Raw genomic sequence first — 25,933 nt, forward strand, 5'->3', positions numbered from 1 at the left:
CCATCGGGGGCACAACAACTCTTTGCGGGTGTTTTCTACAAACCGCCTCTGAGCGGGTCACCGTGGCGTTTCGCGCAGCCCTCGCCTCACCGGCTGCACAAATCCCCCTTGTTTCTTGCCAAACCGGGCGGGAAGTTCCCCCTGGCCGCGGCTCCTGGCGCCGCCGCCCCCCAGGACCCCCCGGCTCTGGGGAGCCGCACGTGCTGCACCCCACCCCCCGCACACCCACCCCCGGCTCCCCCGCGTGGCTGTGCGGAGCCAGGGCCGGTGCGAAACTTCTTCCTTGCTGCAAGTCTGTTGGGGGGATAATTTTTTTCCCCTCCTCACGCTCTGGCTCCCCCTTGCGAACCCCGTTTTGCACCCTCGCGAGCTGCTCTCTCCCTTGTAGCCCCCCTCTCGCCAGCCTCCCCCCTCTGCCCCACTCCAGCCCCCGCGGCCGGGCTGCCGCCCCCCTGCAAGCCGGCAGCCCCCTCCCCGCCCGGGCACGGCTCCCGCAAGCCCTCCCCGCTCGCCTGCAACAGGCTTTCCGCCTTACGAGCTCCCAGGCGCCGCCCTCGCCCCCCGCCCGGCCGCTCCCCCTTCTCCTTGGCTGCCTCAAGCCAAAATACCCTTCTCTCCGCCGCAGAGCCTCCCCTCGGCCCGGCGGCACGGCGCTCCCTCCCAGCCCCGTCCCTATCCGGGCTCCCGGCAGCGCTGTCCCCGCCCCGCAGCGCCTGCGCCCAGCGCCGCTTCCTGGTGGCGGCGGGGCCGGGCCGGTACCGGGGCGATGGCGGGGCCGGGGCCGGTGCTGGCGGCGGCGGCGGGGCTGTGGGCGCGGGGGGCGGCGGGCGGGGAGGTGGTGGCGGCGCGTCCCGGGGCGCTGGAGGAGGAGATCGTGTCGGAGAAGGCGGCGGAGGAGAGCCACCGGCAGGACAGCGCCAACCTGCTCGTCTTCATCCTGCTGCTCACCCTCACCATCCTCACCATCTGGCTGTTCAAGCACCGCCGCGCCCGCTTCCTCCACGAGACCGGCCTGGCCATGATCTACGGTGAGGGGCGCCGGGACCCCCCCCGCCCCCCCCTTCCCCCCCTCCCCGGGGAACCGAGGGCACAGCGGCAGCGAGCGCCGCCCACCCTGCCCCGGGCACTGGGACCCCCATCCAGACCAGTCCCTGCTCTGTGCTGGGCCAGCTGGGGCGCCTCGCCGCCCGCTTTCATGGGACCACCAGCTGCCCACCGCTCCCTCCTCTGGTGCCTGGTGGCCCCTTGCCAAGGGGCTGTGACAGGGTTGACGTGGGTGTCTGCGTGGGCTGAGGGGTGCGCGGATCCCCCCGACACGCTGCATCCCCAGCCCGATGCGGGGATCCCCCCGACACGCTGCATCCCCAGCCCGATGCGGGGATCCCCCCGACACGCTGCATCCCCAGCCTGATGCGGGGATCCCCCCGACACTCTGCATCCCCAGCCTGATGCTCCCATCTCGCTGGGATGGCTGGGCTGCGTGCCCTGTCCTGGCTGGCCCCGTGCTGAGCGTTATGTGGCAGCTGCTGGAGGATGGGTCGGTTGGTTCCCAAACCCTGGCTGTCGGGGGCTATCAGGGGCTGTCGGGGGCTATTGGGGGCAGGGGTACTCCATAACCTCTGGCGGTGAGGAATGGGTTGGGTTTTCCCAGGCAGTCTTGCAGGGTGGCATGGGTGAAGCTGGTGGGGTCGGGGATCACCGCATGCCGAGTGGCCTTGAAGCCACCTCGCGAAGCAATGGCAAGTCCTGCTTACCTGCCCCAGGGCTGAGAGTGGGGCTGGGGGCAGCACGGACCAGGCTGTGCTCTGGTCAGGAGTCTTGCATCCTGAACGCTGTGGCCAGGTGTTATGTTTCCACTGTGTGTTTAGAGGGCCTGAATTTCCAGAAGCTGTCCAAGAAGAGTGGAGAGGCTGTTTGGGGAGATGGTTCCACCCTTTGCCATGCTCAGCGACCCGCAGGGCCAGCAGCTTTATGTCCTGCTGCTCAGGGACCTGTGCACATGAGCCTCTGATCAGGGGCTTCCTCCTCCTGCCGTGCCGGGACCTCTGGGTGAGATGTCCCACACGTGTGCCCGTGGGTCGGGGGAGCGGAGCCATAGCTGGTTGGGTTTTAATGGTGGCCTGTGATTTACTGAGGTGACATGAAGTGGCCCTGCCATTGTATGAAGGTGCCGTACGTGGCTTTGCCCGCGTTACCTGGCATGGCTTGGAGTTCAACCAAACTAGGACTGTGAGTTGTGCTGGGGGAGTCGTTAACACAGCTATGGGTCCTTATCTAGACAAGCTACGTTGAGTTTAGGATTGGAAAGGTGTCTTCTGCTGAGTGCTGTGGTCAGTGGCTCTTCTCTGTGCTGTCCTTGCCCCTGGTTGTGGGTGATGGGCAACCAAGCTCCGTCAGAGCACCAGTGTGGGCCAGCCCCCTGCCCAGCAGAAAGCGTTGCTGTGGAGGCTATGGCTTGACCTATTTGGGTTGTTGGATTTTGTGATCCTACGTTTCGGTTCATTGGAAGTGTCCGTTCTGAACGAAGGGGTGGAGACACTTGCATCAGCCCAGAGGCACAAAATACTGGCTGCCTCTTCGCATTCCTGCAAGCCACCGCTGAGGGAGGTGCAGGCATCGCTGGCCTCCTGCCCAGGGCAAGGGTGGTCACCTCCCGGGGACAGGAGCTGTGCTGTGGGAGCACGTGCTTCCAGCACAGGTCTTCCTTCTGCTGCCCTGGAGCTCGCTGGCTCGTGGACTTTCTACTCCTTTCATGCTTTCAAACTTGCCATTAACCTTGTTCTTCTCCTGGAGTTTGCTGCTTCGTGGTCCTCTGTTCTCCCTGACCCACCTGAGTGCTCTCCTTTGCTCTCAGAGGACAACTCAGGTCGGTTCGGTCTCCTGCGGATTTGTAAAACAAATCTTTTCTGTCTGCTCTTTTGCAGACTGCACTTAGAGAATTGCTGGTGAAATCGGTAACATCACCCATCTGGTCATGCAGAAAATTCCAAGTTTTTCCCTGCTACCGAGGCTCTTGGCATTTGCTGCTCAGGTTGTGAAAGCTGCATAGGAAAAGGGATGTGTAGTTTCCCAAGGAATGCTGAGATGCTGTTTTACAGCGACCGCTTAAAAGCTGCAGGGAGCAAAGCGGGTACTGCTTCTGCTTCAGTGTCCCGGCCCCCTGCCATGCCTTCAGCCCCGGGGAAGTCCGTTGAAAATGTGGAAGTGTGGCAGCAGGCAGGCTGCAAAACAGACCCTGAGATCTGGGCGAGAAAAGCAATTTGGTTTTTTTCTTCTAATTAAAAAAACCCCAGCAACTAAAATAAAATTTTTGCATACTTCTTGCCGAAATACATCAGAGTTTCCTTTGTGTTTCTCTTTCTACTCTAAGTTACAAGCTCTGGCTCTGAGTGGATTTCTGTCTTACAAATCATGCTGTCACCTCAGAGTTGATGATCAAGAGCTGGACACAGGCTGGGTCATCTCAGGGTGATAGACAGTAGGTGTTTGGTAGCCCCTAAGCTTCATTCCGGTGTTTAAAATGAGGTTTCTGCCTCCAGGTACTCAACATTAGGATGGTTAATTGAACAATTTTGTTTCAGTTCTTCTCAGGGTCTGATGGTGGATGTGGCAGGAACTTCTGTAGTTTCCTTGTACTTGTTCCCACTTGGCCTCTGGATTACGTATGTCTAAATTGCTTGTTGTCAGGATGTCTTCAGTTGCTTGCTACATTTTTTCTTTCCTTTCGGTGTCCAGATTAATGCTTGCCTGGGGATCCTGTGCGCTTCCATTGTTGTTAAGTGCCTGGATGTGAATATATTAGTCTTCATTTAAACCCTTACCTCGGAAATGTTCAACAGCACCTTAAAAAAAAAAAAAAAGCCTATGGGCTTTTATTCTTTTTAATGAAGTTGGGAGAAATGCAATGAAAATAATCTCTTACACTTTGCATAAAAGAACTCAATTAATTTACCAGCTTTGCCTTTAGCTTCTCTACTCCTTGCACTTTCAGCTGGCAGCTTCCTCGGTGTCAGGTTCCCTCTGCTCATCTCCCTCCCAGGGCTCAGTTTTGTAAAACTTCTGGCTGCAAAAGCATGTCGATACTGGCAGAGCGGCTCACGGGTTGCTGCTAGGATGGCACTTCAAGTGCCAAGAGAATTTGAACCATTTCCTAAGAGACCGTCAGAACCAGGAGGACCTACACGCTCCCCTGGCCTTGGTCCAGGTAGCCTGAGCCCAGGATGGGTTTGGGGTCTGAAAAACCTTGGCATCTACGTCAGGTTTGCCCCAGGTGCCTCCGGTGAGCATCATTAGGTGGCGGAGGGGGTCGGTTAAAGACCCACCGTCGGGCTGGAGGTAGGGTCATCTTAACGCTGGCAGAATAACTGGCTTTAAGCAGAGCAGCCCCGTGCTTCCCCTGTAAGTAGCTCTGGTGGTACCTCTGTGTCGGGAGCTGCTGGGGTGATGGCTGGCTGCTTCACGTGCGGTGCCCAGGAGCAATTTGTGCGGATGTATATTTGCACGTGGGCATCTTTTCCCACCCTGCTCCAGAGAGCTCTGGGAGCCTCCCAGGCAGCATGTTGCAGGGCAAGATAATATGCCTGATTTTGGGACCCCCAAGCACAGTGGTCTTGGCAGATTCTGTAGGTTTATCTGTCCCTTTTCCCTTACCTCATTCCTGGCCAGAGTGGGAATTTGGCTGTGGCTGGAGCACGGCCGGCACGCGGGGCAGGGAACAGCTGCCCGGGCAAGTGAGACGGTGAGGACAGGCAAGGGATTAAGAGTAGAGAGGAGGGTGAGTCAGGATCCCTTCTGAATTCCCAGCAGCGATGTCTGTCCATCCCTCCCTCCTTCCTCCTGCAGGGCCTCTCATCTCAAAGTGCTGAGCCTGGGCATTGAAGGGGTCACTGGGTGCACTTCCATCTGAGCAAAGGCAGGCAGCTGCTGCTGCTGGAGGTTTCTGGCTCCTGTGTGAAGATCTAAAATCAATTTTTTTTTTTTTTTTTTTTTGTTAAAAACCAGCTTTTTAAAAGCCACCCCAGGTAGCTCTGGAGGGCTGCAGAGTGCGGTGTGCCTGGTGCTGCCTGCTCCGTAGGAGTGGAGGAGCAGTTGCAAGGATAGAAGGTAAATGAGCTCCGGTCTGGCTTTCCTCCCTTTCATTTGACTTCTCACTGTGACTGTTTAAAGCTGCTTAACAGTCCTAATAACCCTTTGAAGCTCATCTTATCTCAGTGAAGAGTTTTGGTTGCCTGCCATGGTACCTTGGGGGTCATCATCTTCTGGGTGAAAGGAAGCCTGGGTGTTTTATCCCGATGCTGCGGTGCCATGCACCCCCCCGCCACATGCTCGTGTATATACGTGCTGTGGCATCTCAGTGTTCTTGACATCCTTGCCTTCATTTCTGTACTTATTATTTCTGGAGCACTGGATGACTGCAGGGAACAAAGAGGCTAGCAGAAAAGTAAGCAAAAGCATTCCTCTTTGGTGTCCCCCTCTTAGTGACGCTGGTGTAAAAGCAGCTCAGTGCAGCATGATGTTCCCTGGAGCAGCTCTCCTTGCTGGCCGTGCCTGGCTGTGCCGAGAGGGACCTTTTCTGCTACTGTCGGGGTGGTTCTGTACCAGCAGTGCAGTGCAGGGTGAAGCAGTGAGCACATGGTCAGCTGTGCATGCCTTAAAACCACCTGTAGCCTTGCAAGAGCAGCTCAGCTGCGCTGCAGAAGTGCCGTGTTAGACCAGGGACAGGGCTTTGGGTGCAGCTCCCGGGTCTGTTAGACCAGGGACGGGGCTTTGGGTGCAGCTCCCGGGTCTGTTAGACCAGGGATGGGTTTTGGGTGCAGCTCCCGGGTCTGTTAGACCAGGGACGGGGCTTTGGGTGCAGCTCCCGGGTCTGTTAGACCAGGGACGGGGCTTTGGGTGCAGCTCCTGGGTCTGTTAGACCAGGGACGGGGCTTTGGGTGCAGCTCCCGGGTCTGTTAGACCAGGGACGGGGCTTTGGGTGCAGCTCCTGGGTCTGTTAGACCAGGGACGGGGCTTTGGGTGCAGCTCCTGGGTCTGTTAGACCAGGGACGGGGCTTTGGGTGCAGCTCCTGGGTCTGTTAGACCAGGGATGGGCTTTGGGTGCAGCTCCCGGGTCTGTTAGACCAGGGATGGGCTTTGGGTGCAGCTCCCGGGTCTGTTAGACCAGGGATGGGCTTTGGGTGCAGCTCCCGGGTCTGTTAGACCAGGGATGGGCTTTGGGTGCAGCTCCCGGGTCTGTTAGACCAGGGATGGGCTTTGGGTGCAGCTCCCGGGTCTGTTAGACCAGGGATGGGCTTTGGGTGCAGCTCCCGGGTCTGTTAGACCAGGGACGGGGCTTTGGGTGCAGCTCCTGGGTCTGTTAGACCAGGGACAGGGCTTTGGGTGCAGCTCCCGGGTCTGTTAGACCAGGGATGGGCTTTGGGTGCAGCTCCCGGGTCTGTTAGACCAGGGACGGGGCTTTGGGTGCAGCTCCCGGGTCTGTTAGACCAGGGATGGGCTTTGGGTGCAGCTCCTGGTCTGTCAGCCCGGTCCCTGAGACAAGCCACCCTGTGTCACTGGTGTGGTGGGTTAGCAGCGGTGACTCTGCCTGCAGCTGATTCTTCTGCCTCTGCTCATGGTCTGAACGCGTGCCTGGGTGGCCCTGCTGTGCACGACATCCCCTGGGATGGGCGGCGGGGGCATTTTTCTTGGCCATAGGCAAAATGAGCAAATCTCATCCTGGAAAACCACTGTGAAGGGAAGAGAAGGCAAAAACCAGGTGGTAGATGGGGAACTGGCTGCAGAAGATTCTGGGTGTGCTGGGACTCCACAGCCTCCTGCCTGGCCATGGCAGAACTCCTGCCCAGGCTCTGCTCCCATGGGATGGTGGCAGAGGAAGAGCTGGGTGTTCTCCAGTCGGGGTTGTGCCCTGCCTGTAGGAAAGCACAGAGCAAGATCTTAATTAAGGCAACAGTAAAGCAGCAAGAGCATCCTAGGAGGCAAATGGAGAAGCCGCCTGAGTGTTGCGGTCTCTGTTGAGTTCCCACGTGTCTGAAAGCTTTTCATAAATGTGTGGTTCAGAGATGGGGTTAAGATCTGGGATTTCTGTGGCGGCTCAGTGCTGCCTTAATCAAGGAGTTTCCAAACCCTTTTGTGCTGAAGGCTACGTGGAAAGGTGTCTTGTGGGACATCCCTCCTCCCCAGCCTGCAGATGTCAAAAAGCTCTGCCAGCAGAGTGTTCGGCACACCGTGTGGGTGAGAAGGAGCTGGAGGAGCCTGCACTGTGTGAATACCATTAATCTGGATGCGAGACCTCAGAGCGCAGCTCATCAGCTGTGCTGCAAAAGAAAAGTGCCATATAAATTGCTGACTTGCAAATTAACCCCACGATACTCCTGCACAGCGGCTGAGCCGGAGGCAGAGCTGGCTCACGGGGCTGCCCTGGGGCTGCTGCTCCCGGTGCAGTGCTGAGGCTTGCAGGGGGGTGAGGACCAGACCTGGGTGGTCGGCCTGGATTGGGAAACTTCCATGGTTTTCATAAAACGGGGATCGCTGCGGTGTGGTGCGAAAGCTCCCGGGTGTGGGAGGAGGCTGTGTGGTGCTGCAGCATCTTGTGGAGGATGCTCACCATCCTCAAAGGGTTCATGGTGGTTGCTGCGTATTGGTTTTAATCCTCTACCAAAATGGAGGGTTTAATGGATTTCTGTAGTGGCAGAATGTGATGCCATCACATTTCCAGGTGCAGTGGGCAGTTCGGGCACACGTGAGCAGCACCTTGCCCAGGTCCCCAGCTGTGCCCCGGCAATACCAGAGTGCTTGTCCTAAGAAAACCAGCGTGCCCTCAATGCCAGCTGTTTGCTGCACTGGAGGGAGGCTCTGGCTGATTGCTGGGTGATTAAAAGCCTTCAGGACCAGTCTGTGGCTGGTGTTAGAAAGTCCACATGAGCATGAAGCATTTGCATGGCTCACGGAAGGACGCAGATGGTTCAGTACCGCTCAGGCAGTTTTGGACGGTGGTTGGGCTAAGCAGCTGAGCGAGAGGGTCAGGATCCTGACATGCCTGATGCTGCACCCATGCTCAAAGAGATTGTCCCGGGAGTTTGCCATGGCTTGTCTCACTGACACGTGTCCCTCTCCAGGGGTCCTGGTCGGTGTGGTCCTGCGCTACGGCATCCATGTCCCCAGCGATGTCAACAACGTGACCCTGAGCTGCCAAGTGCAGACCAGTCCTGCCACACTGCTGGTGAATGTCAGCGGGAAGTACTACGAGTACACCCTGAAGGGGGAAATCAGTGCCCAGGAGCTCAATAATGTCCAGGATAACGAGATGCTGAGAAAGGTAAGGGAGTCAGCAGCTGAAGAGGTGAGCAGTGCTCCCCCCTCCCTCCGTGGGGACCAGTCCTCTGTCTGCTGGATTAAGTGATTTTTTTATTATTTTCTTTTAAACTTCGGTCAGACTGTCATCAGCTATAAGTTGAACACAATGTAATGAAACTCTAGTTTCAGCTGATCTTAATTTAAAGTGTTTAGACTCTGGGCTGTGTCTCCAAAAGATCCCAGACACATCCTCAGCATTGACCCAACAGCATTTCATCTGTCAGGGGTACAAGGTTTCCTCCCGTACATTTTATGTGACATTCTTATTCGTGTTTTGTTTTTCAAAGTCTTTAACAAACCGTTTTACTGTTGGTTGTTTTTTTTTGTTTGTTTTTTTGTTTGTTTTTTTCTTAACAGGTGACTTTTGATCCTGAAGTGTTTTTCAACATTTTGCTTCCTCCAATTATATTTTATGCAGGCTACAGCTTGAAAAGGGTACGTGCCTTTACAGTGCCTATGTTTTTAGTTCCTCTGCCTCCAGAGCATTTTTAATACTTGGGAGTGCTATAATGCTTGCTCAGCAGGCCCAGGCTGTGGAGCTGGGTACAGTTTTCCCCAGGACATGTGGGATTGTAGGAAGCAGGAGGGGTCAGTCTTGTCTGCCCCTCTGCCCTGGGAAGGTCAGTGACTTCAGCCGTACCCAGCACGGGTTTGCACAGGGGGGGTTGAGGCCAGCTGGGGCCATTCCAGCCATCCTTGCTTTCAAAACACATAGGAGGGTGGGAATGTTTTAGGAAGCAGCAGCTCTCTGAAATGCTGATTTGGAAGGAAAGGAAAATGATCCTGCTTAGCTGGCGGGAGAAGGAAGGAGGAATGCTGCTGGGTTAGGAAATCGGTTCCCAGGACTGTACCTTATTAAACACACAGGTAGAAGAAAATGGTGTGTTCATGTTTATTAAGGCTGCATTAAGATCTGCTGGTCTGGCAGTGTACGCCGTGGCGCTGGGCACTGCTCAGCCGTGCTTGGCCAGCTCGTGGTGTCTGAGCCAGGTCCAAGTTGCTACAGACACTGTGCGGGTGCCTGTGCAGGCTTGAAATCAATGGTTAGCAAAATATAATTCGGGTTTGATATTTTATTTTTTCCTTGCCTCTTTCTTCTAGAGGCACTTCTTCAGAAACTTGGGATCCATCCTAGCGTACGCTTTTCTCGGCACTGCAATCTCCTGCCTGGTGATCGGGTGAGTGGTTGGAGCTGGTCGGGCTCTCCCGTGGGGGTTTGAGCCGTGCTCGGGGGCAGTGCCCTGAGACCAGAGCTACGGCTGCTAATCCCAGCCCTGAAGGATCACACAGGCTCCCTGCCACCGCTGCTCAGCAGAGGCCAAACCCACTATTTACTGTCCAAACTTCTGCTGCGTGGACAGGGCGATTACTGTCTGATTGCACAGTGATTTCTCAGCATCCCATGCAAAGTAGTTATACACCTGGCAAAGAAAATTTCACGCTTCTTTGAAGATTGTCTTGAAAAAACCAGTAACTTCAAATTAGTGAAAGCACAGCCCTAACAAGCGCGAGACACAAGAGTAGAGGGCAGGATCGTGAACGCATGTCCTGTCCTTACTTGCTGGGAGCAGGTGCCTAGCAAGCACAGATTGTGTTTCAAATTATTTATCCCGGCGCGCAGAGGGAGCTAGATGATTCCCACTCTGAATAGCAGCACGCAGGCTGGCGTAGGGTGTTTTCCACTGGAGAGTCCGGTGGTTTCAAGCAAACTCAGCATCCGCATTATCTATTCCTTGCTGAAAATTTCAGCCATTTCAAAGTCAGGCCAAGGTCATCCCACTGGAATGTGTTAATGTGAAACACTGCAAAACTTTCACAAGACCCCACAAGCGTGGCTGCTGCTTTTCTTTAGCCACGTTATGTGTGTGGAGGAGTTTCAGTCCCGCTGCTGTGGTGTGCGTGGCCTGACACTCGCCTCCAGGACTGTGGCTGTGGGCTTTCGCTGGGCTCAGCTCATCCAGTACAGTTCTTTGGTGTTCCTGTGTTTGGATAACTTCAGGGGTTAATCTGGCAAATTCAGGGTAATTGAGCCCATTTGAATGTCGTTTTAATGCACTGCAGAGATGAGTAATTGCTTCTTCTAATCACCAGCTCTGTTGTGTATGGCTGCGTAGCGCTGATGAAAGTCACTGGGCAGCTCGGAGGAGACTTCTACTTCACTGACTGCCTCCTATTTGGTGCCATCGTGTCTGCTACTGACCCTGGTATGTTACATGGTTTATTTTTCCCCCTCATTTTACCTCCGTTTTGATCTGCTTTGAGTTGTGGTGAAGCGGGGGAGAAAGTCTGAAACCCCTGCAAGTTCCCTCCTTCTGAATTTTGGAGTTTAATTTATTTGTGACATTCCTAGAAGTCAAATTTGTCTCCGTGCCTTTTTGTTTCCTTCCAGGCACAGGTGATATCCCTTCCAAACCTCTGCTTTCCCGAACCTTGGTTTCCAGGGAGGTCCTGGGCAGCCTCTCTCTTGACTTTGCCGGGGTCTGGGACAGGTCCTCTGTGGCCCTGCCGCCCTGTGCCAACAGCAAGATGTGTAACGGGGGGAAGGTTCGGCTGATGGTTTTAGTTTAGTGATTTTTCTTCTGCTTCCATGTGGGTGGGATTTTGGAAGGGGCTTATCTAATTGAAAATTGATCTTAACGAGCAGTACTGAGGACAGTAGTGACATCTGGGTCTACTGATGGGCTTTATAAATCCAGACTATGAAGAACATGCCTCGTCCAACCGAGTTTTGCTTAGTTCACGATTGCTTTTACGTGGTAGCTGTTTGCATGTTCCACCCTCCCCTAGAACCACAGGACCACAAAAAGGCCTCTCTTTCTTCCTTCCCTTTGCTGAACAGGGCTTGAATTTCTTCCTTTGCAGCCTGGCTACTGCGCTCGAGGCCAGCCTGGTGGGGCTGGGGAGTGGCAGCATCTCCTCCTTCCCGATGTTACGTAGCTTTGGTGGATCTTTTTAAATGCAGATATTGGTCAGTTTTGCTTGGAAGGGAGAGGTCACACACCTGGATAAACCAAACCTTCTGCCCTTTTGAAACAAGTGCCAGTGGCTGTCGTTTCCAGATGAACTGGGACTTTTACCTGCTCATCTTAACAATGAGTCATGTCTGTTTTCAAAGGCAAAATGAGGAGCATTGTATGTATATGCATATAAACAAGAATGATGCTGCAGAACATAACCTGCAGCATAACGTGGGAGTAAGCCGCATCTGTCTGCCAGGTGGAGATTTGAGATGTGTATTCCCCATGAGTTTTTAATAATTTATTTTTTGTGTTTCCCTAAGACTTGCCAGGTGTGCGGCTATTGCAGCTGATACTTTTATTATAAAAAAAATCCCCAAACCCAAACTTAAAAAATAAGGTAAAATCATTGCCCAACTTCTCCAAACGTGGGCATACATTCAGCCCACTGGTTCCTTTAGCAGGGAGCTGTTCCCACGTGGCTGCGAGGCCGAGCATCCTCCCCGTAACTTAGCCAGGGTGTCACCCTCGAGAAGGGGGCACGCTGGCAAAGCAAGGAGCAGCTCCCAGACACGACAGCAGTGTGGTAGGTCTGATGGCGGGTGGGCAGAGGCCAGGCAAGGACTGTAGGTAGAAGTAATGCTTAGAAATGCTGCAGACGGGCTGTCGGTGTTGCATCCTTTCTTCAGGCTTTGAAATGGGAACAAGAAAATCCCGCAGGTAAAAATGGAGCGTTTGCCTGGGCATAAATGGGTTAAACCCCTTCAGTGTGCATGGATGAGTCCCTGAATGCTGTTTTAAAGGACTTTCACAGAAGTTAATTGGAATTAGCTCAGCCCTCCACAGCAGTCTGAGCTGTGCACAATGCACCGTGTGCGACATCTTGCTTGCTTTAGATGTTGTGATCTTTTTGCAAGGCTGATACGCAAAATCTGCTGCATTTTCATTGTCTTCCTGGAGCTGCTGGATCGCGGAAGGGCTTGAGGGTACTCCGATCTCTGCCATGTGGCTGCAAATCACAAGGAACCCCCTCGTGGGGTTTGAGCCGATGCCTGGCTTTTTCCAGATAGGTCTGAAACGTTAACACATCTGTGCCGGCACTTGCAGTGTGTCAACCTGGGTTGAATCTGAGGATTTCTCTTGGAGTATCAGGGATGGAGGGAAAAGATAGCCATCATCCTGGATAAGTCTGGCCTTCTGCAGGTGGAGGAAGGCTCTCCTTGGTGTTCCAAGCTAACGGCATCCCAAAAGCTTGGTGACACCAGCTGGTGTCAGTGTGGTGTCATGGTCCAGTCCATGAGCTCAAACCCTCAGGAAGCTCAAGAGCAGAGTGTGCTCATATCTGCCCGCTAAAGACTCAATAGATCTAATGCCCGGGATGTGTTTTAGTGAAAGGAGGAGGAGGGAAATGATAAAGCAGATCTAAAAATGAAAGGGCAGAAGGATGACTATCAAAGGGAGCATGGGGGGTGGCTGGCACCATCGCAGCAGTTGCACAGATGTGCAGGAAGGCAGCTTTCTAAAAAGGGGCTTTTTGTCTTTGATTACAGTGAATTAATGGCACCTTTTTAAATGTCTTTCTATTTTTCTATTTGTCAGTGACTGTTCTTGCCATATTCCATGAACTCCAGGTTGATGTTGAGCTGTATGCCCTTCTCTTTGGCGAAAGCGTCCTCAATGATGCCGTTGCCATAGTGCTGTCTTCGTAAGTGTGTTCTGTTTTTATTTTTAATTGTTATGTATGTTACATGTCAGGGGGGACATGGGGGGAGCCACTAGGCCTTGCTCCTGTAAGATAGGAGCATTAGTGTTCGCAAGCACAGATTTCCTTATTAAGTGTCCTGGAAAGCTGTAGTGACCTTCTGACTCATTTCCTCATTGCAGACGGCAGCTTGAAATTGCAGGTTGTCCCTGCAACTTTGCCCTGCGTGATGGGAAGTTTTGTTTTGCTTTTATGGTGGTTGACCCAGCCAGAAGGAAGTTTTTATGTCCCTCTGAAATGGGAATAGCACCAAGTCTGCTTTTCAGCCCCAGGATCCCACTGAAACCCCTTGCTGGTGGCTTTGCTCCTGCCTGCCTTCCTTCCCATTCACAAATACCTGCTTTTGTTTTGGTGGAAATAGTTGGCAAAGCAGCTGTTCCCTTTCTCTCTGCGCTTTCTGTGCATCAAGAAGATGGTCCTTCTTACAGCCAGAGTTAATACCCTGGACTGAACACACGGGAAACTTGCTAGCTTTCTAAAAAATGTTTTATATTCTTTAATATTTTATGTCCTGTGCATGTAGGACGTATTTTATCTGCGTTTTCACTGTGTTGTCATCACGGGAATTTGTTTGGAAAGATATAATATCTGCAACGGTGACAGGTTAATGTATAGCTAAGACTAATGCGGAAAATATTTCTGGAATACATGTCACTCCAGCATGCTGGTTGCGTGGGTTTTGCTGAGGTGGAGGCAGCAAGTAACATACTGTGAGCTGTGTATCGCCACCCGCATGGGTTGTATTTACTGAATTGAATGTTTCTGTTGAGGTTTCTGGAACTGTTTGTATTGCTCGCTCTGGCTTTTGTGCTGGATGTGTCACTGCTAGTGCGAGAGTAAATGCTGCGCAGCCAGGCCGTGTTGAAGCAGTGATCCTGAGTGAGGAAGGGACGGGGTCTTTCAGCCTGTGCCGGGAGGTTCAGAGTGGGACTGGGTGGGTTCGACGTCAGAGTAATGAAATCTGTGGTGGATCTCCGCGCACGTAGGTGACGGCACAGCGCACAGCGATTTGCCTCTTGCACTGTTTTGGTACCAGCTTTGTAGCCGTTGCTCTGATTTCCTGCCTTCCTCTTTCCACAAGCTGAGTTCAATCCACCCCCCTCCCTGAAATAAGATAATTTGCACCAAACCAGCAGCTCTGAGCTGCAGCCAGCAGTTATTTTGCAGCCATGCTTTTGTGCAGACCGGCCCAGCAGCACGCTGACTTGCCAGGGGCGGCTCAGCAGGGAACCCGTACCCATTTTAAAGCTCGCTGTGGTCTTTGTCTTCAGGGTCCCCGTAAGCAGTGTAAGGCGGGTCAGCACGGTGGGTATCGGTCGCTGCAGGTATCTCAAGGGCAGCCTTGAGCCACCTGGACAGAACCACATCTTGGGTGCAAGGAGGAGGTGAGGACCTCTTGCACCGAGGAGGAGAGTGCCTACAAGAGCAGTCCAGAGCTCCCGTTTATGGTTCCTCTTTTTTAGATTTAGCTTGGCGTTTGTCTGTTTCATGGCAGAGACGTAAGTAGGGGAACTGCCTGGGGATGGTTCTGCTCCCCCAAGCACGGCAGGACCTGCTCTCCAGTGAGGAGATGCAGGGGTGTGTTGGGAAGATGGGGAATGGGGTGGCTTCTGGGCAGGTGGGCTGTGTTGATGGAGGAGCTGCCACCGGGGTGACAATGGGTGGTGGGTCTCACCTTGTCCCAGGGGTGAAGAGGGGCTCCAGCCACAGCTGGCTGGGTGCCTGGGTTCGGCGGTTGCCCAGAGAAGCACTGTCAGCTCCTTGCACATGGTGAAAGCGGGCGCTGCAGGCACTGTCCCCACGCCGGCGGAGGATGGGGAGCTTGGGGGACTCTGTGGGTCCCACCGGGAGCTGGGTGTCCCCGAGGCTCCTCTCCTCCCTGCCTTCAGTCCGGGACCCCCCGTGCCTTTCTGTCCTGCCTGGTGCTGGCTTGCCCTGGCCTGGCGTAGTGGCGGCGGGGCAGTTGCAGGATGAAGGGGAATTGAACCCAGAACCGAAAGCTGGTGGGCAGCGAGGAGCCGGGGCTGCGGTTTGGGAGGGGAGGGGAGGTGTCACAGGGGCTAAATGCCACAGGGAGCCCCGTGGGCAGGGAGCGGGGAAGTAAAGCACACAAAGGGCAGCTGTGGATAATGTCTTATCAGCGATGCAAAAAGCAAAACCAGAAGCAAAACTGTAAGAGGTTAAAATGCAAAACCGACATCCAAACAGTCGGTTATGGAGGGGAAATGAAATCAGTCTGGATTTTAAAAACAAACAACCCCAAACCCCAGAATAAGAGCATGCTGGTGAATGGGAAGTATGAAATGGGGTTGACAAAAGAAATTAAATCACAGGGAGAAATCTGTGGCTTGCAGCGTAGAAGACAATGCAGAAAAATGAAATGTATTAAAAGCAAGGAAGTTTAGCAAGGGAAGTGACCTGTGACCCGTTGGAAAGGGGAGGATTGTCATTGTGTTGCAGAAAAATGTTTGTGTGTCGTTAGGGGGGAAGGCTGCAGGATGTGTGCGCTGAGCGTAACTTGAGGGATTAAACAGAAAATGATGAAAGTTCACATCCAGGAGTTTTAACAGAGCCAGCCGAGGGATTGCTAACTAGGAAGTTGATGTTTTTGATATGTTTACATCAAATAAAGTGATGTAAGGAGTCAAAAAACGGGATTTAGGAGATGGATAAGGCTGCCCCTGTATCCCAGCCTTTCCAAGTAAAACAGCAAAACGGCTGGCGCAAGGCTCAGCTCCTCAGGAGTTAGGAGGGAGCAGGTTCAGAGACGGGATCAGCACGGCAGACCTATTTGCCATCTCATCGCAAAGGTCTGTTGAAGTTTGGTGGATGAAGGTAATAGCGTGGCTGCTGCGAACCGCATTGTGCCGTTTGTTTGCCTTGCTGCCCTGCAGCGTTTCACTTTGGACTCGGAGCAGTGCAAAATAAATGTGGTGCATGTTAAATGCGGTAAAATGGCATAACTTCTCCAGGGGATATTCACATCAGCCGCCTCTGTGGAGTCGACGGAGAAATGTAGGCTTCCCACTTGAATGCTTTGTGGTCCCAGATTGCCTGACTGTATAGAAAGGTGATGCCAAACCCCCGGAATACCATCATAAATGGCGGGCTGATGACTAGCAAATGTATTTGTGGGAGATCGTGCAAGAGACGGGCTTCGGTCCAATGTTCTCTAAGATCTAGAAGGAGCAAATGCAGATCCGTGCCCAGGAGGGGTGGCTGAACAGCAGAAAGCCAGCCCGGAGTGAAGGGGGTCCCGAACTCGCGGGGACGGGGTGGGCGTGCTGCCGCCGCATGCTGCAATCCCAGGGGAGTTTTAGAATCCCTTGGGGTTTGTCTCCCTGGTTTCTCAGGCTCGGTGTTTGCAGCGGTCGTAGCACTTCATGGTGGAGGTGCCTGAGGAGCGTGTTGTTCTTGTGTGTGCTTTCCCTCTCTCTTCCAGTTCAATTGTTGCGTACCAGCCAGCGGGCGACAACAGCCATACATTTGATGTCACAGCGATGTTCAAGTCCATCGGGATCTTCCTGGGGATATTCAGTGGATCTTTTGCAATGGGAGCAGCTACTGGAGTTGTGACAGCTTTAATATCCTTTTTGTTGGGTTTTTTTCCAAGTGTTTGCATAGCAGCTTCTTTTTTTTTTTGCTGTGCTACATCTCACCCAGGTGCATTGTTTCATGATTTTTTGCTTAAATTAATGAAAGGCAGCGCCACAGCCTTGTTAGGGGCAGGCTGTGTAGTGTTGCTGTGATACGCAGCTGGATTTGAAGCGCTCTTAGCCTACAGTTTCTCTCCAAATTATCCTTAACCATCTGCAACGTCACCAAGTTCACCAAACTTCGGGAGTTCCCGTTGCTGGAGACCGGCTTGTTCTTCTTGATGTCCTGGAGCACGTTCCTGCTGGCTGAAGCGTGTGGCTTTACAGGCAAGCTCCAGCCCAGTCCTGCATCTGGGACAGAGATCGGCAGGGGTGATGGGGCTACGGTGTTTTGCTTCTCCCAGTATCAATTGCAGCCGGGGCTCTCCCTCTGCTTTCAGAAGTTTTAATTATTTTGGGTTCTGGGGTTATTGCATTAAGTCGCCTACACTGCTGGGGTGCAGCTCAGTTCCCTTTTCGTGACCAGGGGTCTAATGTGATGCTCTGCTCTCCAGGTGTGGTGGCCGTGCTCTTCTGCGGGATCACGCAGGCCCACTATACCTATAACAACTTATCTACGGAGTCCCAACACAGAACGAAGCAGGTGAGAGCTCCGCAGCCCCCCTCAGCCTCTCTGAATTTCAATATTTTTTCCTTCCCTCTAGCCAGAATTAGGTGTATCTGTCTTTCTACAGATGGATTTTACTAGGGTTGCTTCTGCAGAAGTATTTACTGCGTGATGGATGGGGTCACATGTTTTTTCTGTTAAATCTGTGTAATGTCTAACTTGCTTTTAATTTGTTTTTCTCTCTCAGTTGTTCGAGCTTCTGAATTTCTTGGCAGAAAACTTCATCTTCTCCTACATGGGACTTGCACTGTTCACCTTCCAGAACCACGTCTTTAACCCTACCTTTGTGGTGGGGGCTTTTGTATCCTTTGGAGCCCGTTTTACAAGACAAAAAAAAAAAAAAAGGAGAGGTGCCTCATTCCCAGTTTGTATTTTTCACTCAAATGTATGGGGCTTTTTTCCAGTCAGTCTAGATTTATTTTTAAAAGGGGATTTCTCCCATGTAGTGGTGCCTTTACTGGTTATTTTAAGGAAATGGAGGTTCTTTCCCAACTTTTCTGGTGGGGTTTTCTTGGTTTGTTTTTTTTTTTTTTTCTTTCCCATCTTCTCTCCTTTTGTGGGCATTCAAATCAGCTGCTGCAGGGACACGGCATCCGATGTAAATGTGGTGCAGCGTGGCACCAGGGGTGGCTTTGCAAATGGGAACTGCCTGGTATAGTCATTTATTTCCTCTTTTCTCTGCTATTCCACTCGGTTAACCCTTCTTTTGTTGGTCAAATAGCACAGTTAAAGCTGCAGTAGATGTCTCTGAATGATGTCATGAGAAAGATTTCCCCTTCTGTAGGCTGATGCTAACAGAAACAAGCTATCGGCCCTGGTATGTCTCAGAAAAACAAGGATTTTGAAGGAATTTTTTTCGTATCACGAGGAAGCTAGTTCAGTTGAGCAGAATTATTTTCACCCTTTGCCTGCACTGAAGCAGGTTTATACTGGTAAATAACACTTTGTTATCTTTGCCAGTGCTGGTGCATGGGTTTGCAGCGGGGTCGGCTGGATTTCCCTGATGAGCTTCTGTGGAGTTGCAGTGGGGTAAAGAGAGTGAAGAGCAGGGAAGTGCCGTTTGTGTGGTTAGATGGAAATTTTGTGCTGTGCCTCTTCAGTAGGAACTGGCTAACTCGCTGATGAAATAGCTCATTCATGAGAGAGATCATGAAATGTGTCTCTTATGCAAATTCATGATGTTCAGGAAAGAACATAAAAGCTGGAAGCATTTTCCATATTATTCAAGGCTGAGCTGAATACTGGCTCCAAGATTATTTTTGCCATCTGGGTGCTGGTATTAAAAGATACAGCTTCAAAGATAAAAAGCAATATGAAGGGGCTGGTGATTCTTGTATCTCGCAGGCTATGAAAACAGAAAGAGTATTAGATTATTATTTTTTTCCTTCTTAGCGGCTGCTGCTTTCATTTTACTGAATAATCTTTGGGAACGGGACTTGGCTCAAAGCTTGAAACCCAGCTGTGAAGTGTGGTGTGCTGGGGAATGTCAGAGGGGTTGTGGTAGCTGTGGTAACTTGAGCTTCACAGAGGACAAATAATTCTTGGGGTGGAAAACGGACCCAGCAGGGGAGAGCATACAGTGGGAAATGGTGTTTTTTCTCTCCCCTCGCTAGTCTAACCTGTCTTCTCATCATTTCCCTTGTTTATTTGTGCTTGTCTCTGTATGATATTCCTGATTTGCAATGCATGCTTTGCTTTGGTGAGGTAGTAACATGCTCTTCCCACAGTGCCTGGCGCCTCTGAGGCTCCCCAGCATTTCCATCAGGCAGTAGAAACTGGCTCTGCGTGCAGAGGTGGGATGCGATGGGAGACATAGGAAGAGCCATTCCCTTAACGTGTGCAAATACAGCTTGCTATCTTCCTAGGAAGAGCTGCCAATATTTACCCACTGTCATTTTTACTGAATTTGGGGAGAAGAAATAAGATCGGAACGAATTTACAGCATATGATGATGTTTGCTGGTATGTTACCGCATCTTTGCCTCTGACCACGTGGCCCATCTGCGCTTCCTTGCCCCTGAGCGCCTGGACATATTCCTTATTCAACTCTAAATCTCTTATAGGCAATGTCTAGCCGGGCAGGGAAGGGCTCCCTTAGGCTCAGTGGTGTGAGTGCCTTGGTTTTGAGGTGTAGGAGTGACTTCTCCTGCCCTGCGCTCCAGCGCACAGCGTGGGGCAGGAGGAGGGTTTGCCTTGCTGGGTTTGGAAGGAGTGGTGGTAACGCCTGCTTTCACAGCATTGCGGTCTCCTCCAGTGGTGAATGTCCCTCAGAGGGACAGGACCACACGTGGGCAGCACGATGGAAGCCCTGGGTGGGGAAGCCTGTGGTGGGGGCGGCCACCTGGGCTTGTGGGCTAACGCAGCTCCTCCGCCGTCCCTTCCCCCGCAGGGCTGCGAGGAGCCATGGCGTTCGCCTTGGCCATCCGCGACACGGCCACGTACGCCCGACAGATGATGTTCAGCACGACGCTTCTCATTGTCTTCTTTACGGTGTGGGTTTTCGGCGGGGGCACCACGGCCATGCTGTCCTGCCTGAATATCCGGTGAGTGGCACGCGTGGGGCTCTCCTGGCGCAGCGCGCCCTCTCCCTCATCCCACTCTCATCTCAAGGTGCTCAGTTTGAAGAGACAAGAGGAAGATCGCATCCTTCCCTCCTGGACCACGGCACGTACCCACCTGGCATTGCTTGTGCTAACCCTCTGCTTGTTTTTTGCTCCACAGAGTCGGTGTGGATGCGGATCAGGAGAACGTGGTGAGTGCGGCGGTGCTGGCAGCCTCTGTAGAGGGGTTCGCACTGTGCTGATCCGTGCAGGGGTTACAGCGAGAGCCCGTGAATGCCCGTCTGTGCTCCACTCCCAGCTGTAGGAGAGATTTTAGCTCCTCTAGTGAATGAGTTTGCAGTCAGCCCGAGCCGTGGCTTTTCTGTGCTCTCGGTGGTTATAATGAGGCTTGCTTTTATTCGGTCAGAGAGCAAGGCATAGAATAACTGCTGGACTGTTTAGTAAGTCCACATTACTGCTAGAATAGATTTGGTCTCTCCCTTGCTGGGTTTGAAGTAAATATCAATATGTGCATGACATGGAGGTGCTCTGCCTCATCCCAGTGTCCAGAGCAGTACAGAAATGCCATTTACTGACTCATTTAATGTAGCATCTTCTGTCCAACTTTTACCTGAGGGTACCCTCAACCTCTCTTTTGCCTCTGTGTTTCCTATGGGTAGTTATGTGGCAGCCCAGGAACCACCGACCACGCTGGGATAAATGCTGGAGCCCTGCGGTGTTGGGAGTTTTCCTGCCTGGTAGCCCCGAGCTGTCTCACTCGTGCACCAGCAGCTTGGTCGTGCTGCGGCTGTGGCTGGACTTGATTTTGGTGTGGGCTCTGCACCTTGGAGGTTCATTTTATTGAGAGCCATTTACTGAGCTGTTCACCTCCTGCAGAGAAAGCATCAAATGCTAAAGGCAGCCCAGAGCCCTAAATCTGAAACCCAGACTTCTGTGAAATACATAATTGTATTCACAGTCCCCTCCAAACAGTTCTATATTTTTTCTCTGACTAAAAGGAAGCCAGGAGTCCCCATAACACACAATTATTTGCACACAAAAATCTCAGGTGAGATTTGATGGAGGTTGGACTTGTCAGTCACTATTAAATGTGATGTCCAGATGCAGCTGCTGGCTCCGAGGCACTTTAAACCTTGGGGCCAGAAACAGGAGGGCTCTAGCAGAGAAATGGTCACTCCGTGCTTTGATACCACCTCCCTAAGGCTGTCGTACGCTGCTAGATGCAGAGTGCGGTGCTGGAAGCACCTGCTGTGGTGTGGACGTGCTTTTACCCACGGCAACCCAAATTTTTCTTCTGAAGAAGCAGTGGGAAGGTGCGTGTCTTCTTACGTTCCCCTGGGGATAACCTCCTGGCCCTGATGCAGGTCGTGGCACGTTGCCCTGCTGCTGTTTAATGTTTTGCTTTCCTGCAGGGTGTCCCGGAGAGCGAGAGGAGGAGTACGAAAGCAGAAAGCGCCTGGCTTTTCCGCATGTGGTACAACTTTGATCACAAGTATCCTTGAACGGCAGCTGGCACGTGCCATGTCACATCCCATCCGCTTGGTCAGCTCTGCTGACTTGGAGCGTGACTCGCTCCCTGCTTGGCAGAGGAGCCAGCCTTTATTTCCCATTACACCGCTGGTTTTTGATTTGCGCCTCCTCATGTCTGCAGCTGCAAGAAATGACCGTTTCCACCCACGGTCTGTGGGGTTGCGGTGGTAGCTCAGTTCAAAGCTGGGCTCGCCAAGGCTGGAAGCCCAGGGGCTCCTTGATGCCAGTAGCAGGTGCGCAGGAAGGGCAGGGGGGCTCCTCATTTGTGGCCCCGTTGCTCAGTCTGTGCCTCCCCTCTCTTGCAAATGCTTTGCCACGGATCAGCGGAGGAGCGATTTGCCAGGCTGAGAGGGACAGGGTGATGGGATAAGTGATACTGCTGAGCCTTTTCTCACCGGGACTGTGCCCTGGTCCACTCGTCCCACTGCGCGTAGTTGCATTCCTATTGCTCATCCCTGTAATTCTTGTGCTTCCAGGGACTTGTGTTTCTTTCCTTCCTGCGATTGCCTGGAGACACCAAGTCCCTCACCACTACCTCTGCACCCCACACTTGACTGATACTGGCCAGTTCCTCTTTCTTCCTTAACCCTCTGCACAGCTATCTAAAGCCTCTGCTGACACACAGCGGTCCTCCTCTGACGACCACGCTCCCTGGGTGCTGTGGGCCTATTGCCCGGTGCCTGACAAGTCCACAGGCGTACGAGGTGAGTCCATCAGTGTCCTTTCTGTCATGGTGTTGGTGGAGTTTGACATGTTTATGTTTCTGAGTAGCTTTTGGATGCTGCTCTGCAGCGTTGAGCTGGGAGCCTGTGGGGGGATCCGGTGCTGGGGCTGATGGATGGCACGTCTGGTTATGGTCACGGTGCAGGAGAGTCTGTGATTCGGTGCCTCTGTCTGCTTGTTCACCGCCACTGTGCGATTTCAAACACGGCTATTCAGGAGCAGTTAAACAGCCCTTTCCTCCTGTTCGTTGCCCAGAATCAAGAGCAGCTGAAGGACGATGACTCTGACCTCATTTTGAACGATGGGGACATCAGTCTGACCTACGGGGATTCCACCGTCAACACTGACTCTGTCGCATCCAGCGGCACGTCACGGCGATTCGTGGGAAACAGCTCTGAAGATGCGCTTGATCGGGAGCTCGCTTTTGGGGACCATGAACTCGTAATCCGGGGAACACGCTTGGTCCTTCCCATGGACGATTCAGAGCCACCGTCAAACGTCCTGGATAACGCAAGACATGGTCCAGCATAAGGTTGCTCAGTTTAATTGACAGTAATATTTGCATATATGATCAAGAAATATGTACTACCTAAAGTCTAATGCATGTCTCAAAATGTCTAAGCTGTATAAATATTATTTATATGGTGTCAGAAGAATATAAATATTCTCTGCCAAGCACTTGTGAAGAACAAGCTGCAAATTTAAGTTAAAAACTGTGTTGACTGCACTGTGTAGGGTGGAACTGTTTTAGCGTAAGAGTCTTTTGCACACAGTGAGCTTCTTTAATGTGTGATTTGACGAAGGGTGTAGTTCCCAGCAGGGTAAGTAGAGGAGCTGACTCCCTGTTCATCCTTTGAGCCTGGGAGAGGAGGGTAGGGAGGTGCTGGCGAGCAGTGGAAATCGCTTTCTATTCAGATGAGGATTTTTTTAATATTTTTTTTTTTTTTTGTCTCTGATATTTGGGTAGTCACATTTGAAATATCACAAAAAATCTGCCCATAGACCCTCTTGCCGGGCAGTGACCAGCGATGAGCTTGTTTTGTGGGAACCTGAGCTGGCACCTGGAGACTTTCTGCTTTTTAGGGACCCTCTGCCCAAGCCCTGCTTTAGCCGGCTAACGGCAGGCACCGGCCAAAGCTGACAGCACGGGCTGCGGGTGTCTGGCTGCTTGGCTGGGAGCAGGAGGGAGAGAGGGTTTGTGTCTGTAGTCACGTTTAGGAGGAGGTGACCCCACAGACACTACACCAGGCATGCACAGATTTTAGAGCCGAGTCCATCTTTCAGTTGTGGCTCAAGCAGCTTTCTAGAACCAGGCGTCAAATCCTCAACTGGTAACTAAATTTCACGTTTGGGAAGCGGCTGTGTCTTTGTGCAAGCCAATCTCTTCTCCTGCGGTCACAGGCGTAGCTAAGATGTGCAGAGCTACCGCAGCTGCACACGGGGCCGTGGAGCCCAGCCAACCTTGAACACAAGCTTTATGGCTACAAAAAAAAGACACGGTACCTCCGGACCTCTCCAGAAGTGCTGAGCATCCAGGTGGTGCTGAAGGGGAGTTGTCCGTCCGTCCTGTATAGTCAAAAAATCATTGCACTTTGTTTAATAACTCCTTAGCATGCTTGTGTGTCTGTAATCCCCTCCCTGATCTCTCTCGTGTCTCTTACCATTTAATGAGAAATGTTTGCGAGTTGATTTTTTTTGTTTGGTTGGTTTTATAAATTTTTATTTTCTAAGGAAGAGCACAGAACAATTTGCGATTTCACACTAGTGTTAAAAGGATTTACTCTGTCGTTGTGGGAATGGCTAAAAGTGCAGTGAAATTGTTAACCCTGACATCCTTCTTTTTCTCCTGAAAAGGGGAAATCACAGAAATTTGCTGTATGTAATTTTATTGTCTATTTTAGCTACAGTTTTGCTATACAAACCTTTCAGGGTTACTGGTGCACTACAAGCTCGTACTGGAGTTAACCTTCTCCAGAGAGCTTAAAGAGATGTTTAAAAAGAGAATATATGAAAAAGAGCCAGGTGAGTCCGAGCACTCACAGCTCCCGTGAGCTTTCCCTGGAACAAACTCTGCATCTGTCAGGATCTGACCCTGAGACCTCAGAGAAGTGTCCCCACGGCTGTTTTCCCCAGCACCACCTGAGAGTTGGAGGAGACAGAAAATACTGAAATTTTGAGTGTACATGTATAGTTGAGAAAATAAATCTACACTTTTTCTTTTTCGTTTTCTCAGGTCTAATGTAACATTGCCTTAAATTTATGGATGTGAAGCTGATTATTTTGGCAGTTTATCCCCAAGAAAACGCTTTCTTTTTCCTTCTGAACAAAATGTATAAGTGTTGCCATCGGACCCCTCTACGAGAGGGGTAATGCTCTGTTTATATTGAGATAGGGCATCTTCCTTGCACCAGTAAATGGCAGTCTCGCTGTTAACATAGCTGTTGGATTAGCGCTAGCCTCTTTGTTTCCTACTATGCAGGAATTCCATAAAGTGTGCATTTGATATGATGTCTGTAACTTAACTTCATGTGTTTAAAAAAAACCCCAAAAAAAGGAGGAAAAAAAAAAAAATAGGTACCTGTTGACTTTAGGTTTACCGCATCACTTCTACATCCTGTTTTTTGTTTGTTTTGCCTTTTTGAAGAGGTATAATAAATAACTACCTCTTGTTTTTTCCTGTATAGTCTGACTATGAATTCAATTTACGAAGCTGGCGTTGGTGCAGCCGGAGGCACAGCGTGGCTCTGCTCCCCCTGCAAGCCCCCGGTCCCATCGCAGGACCCGTGCAGCGGCGCGGTGCAAGGGCAGCGCAGGGCTCCCTCCCGGGCCATCCTCAGCTGAGGTGCACATCTGCAGCCCAGCGCTGCCGGGTGGCTGCAGCATAAGGTTTTAGCATCACCTTGGTAGCATTCCTCTCTTTCAGTCGCCCGTTGACTTCAGTAATTTATCCACCCTCTTTAAGCTTGCCAACTCATTACCGTAAGCCTCAGCTTTTGAAGCCAGTGACGGTTCAGTTAGTACACTAAAGAAATGCAAGTATTTAAATGATGATTTTGTGGGTTACCTGTGAGCTCTTATGATCCATACATAATATAGCCAGGACTGTTTTGAATGGTCTTGGTGAATGAATCTAAGTTGAAATTCAAGATTGATTTAATACCTGACTGATACTCATCCTCAGCTGATGATTTGCTTTGTCCTGCTGCAGCAGAGGATGCGCGAGTGCCTGTTTTTCAGATGCAGAGCCCTGATGGCTTGCCTGCTGCAGATGAAGTTCAGGGTACCTTGGAGAATCAGCCCCCGAGACCTTTTGCCAAATAGATAAGACAGCGCCAAGGAGGCAGTTTACAGCTCCCACGAAGATTTAGAGAAGGTGCCCTTCCGTAAATTGAATTTTCATGGTTTTTGCACATGAAAAAGCATTGTAGGTAAAGTTATGATTTGTACTGGTACTGTCAATTTGTGTGGTAATGGCATTAACCCCGTAGTTGTGGTGTTTGTGCAGCTGATCTGTGATAGCTGATGATCACTGTTGGACCTTCTGTTTACACTGACTAAATCCTTTACTGTTGCATTGTACTGTGAAAGAAGGATTATGGGCCTATAAAAGTTTTGGGTTTTGTTTTTTGTTTGGTTTTTTTTGTTGGTTGTTTTTTCTTTTTTTTTTTTAATTCTGGAATTGTGTGTACCGTTTCATTAATTCACACAGAAATAAATCTGTAGCAAAGTGACGATGTGCCACTTGACCTTCTCCAGACGAGTTTGTTCCTGGCCTTTGGCCAACGG

The 25,933-nt window shown here is 51.6% G+C and overlaps 1 protein-coding gene across 1 annotated transcript; it reads left to right on the top strand.

Annotated features, from left to right (window-relative positions):
• Positions 1-751: 751 nt before the first annotated feature.
• On the top strand, positions 752-25,782 carry SLC9A6 (solute carrier family 9 member A6). Its single transcript, XM_037408006.1, has 16 exons — positions 752-1,028; positions 8,115-8,314; positions 8,710-8,787; positions 9,454-9,530; positions 10,444-10,556; positions 12,909-13,014; positions 16,514-16,655; positions 16,889-16,994; positions 17,222-17,310; positions 17,522-17,635; positions 19,184-19,295; positions 19,723-19,876; positions 20,055-20,085; positions 21,307-21,386; positions 22,023-22,128; positions 22,403-25,782. Exons 1-16 carry the CDS (start codon positions 767-769, stop codon positions 22,676-22,678), a joined length of 2,046 nt encoding a protein of 681 aa, XP_037263903.1. The 5' UTR covers positions 752-766; the 3' UTR covers positions 22,679-25,782.
• The last annotated feature ends 151 nt before the right edge of the window (positions 25,783-25,933 follow it).

Source organism: Falco rusticolus, chromosome 14 (assembly GCF_015220075.1).
Source record: "Falco rusticolus isolate bFalRus1 chromosome 14, bFalRus1.pri, whole genome shotgun sequence".
In the NCBI taxonomy this organism is placed as follows: Eukaryota; Metazoa; Chordata; class Aves; order Falconiformes; family Falconidae; genus Falco; species Falco rusticolus.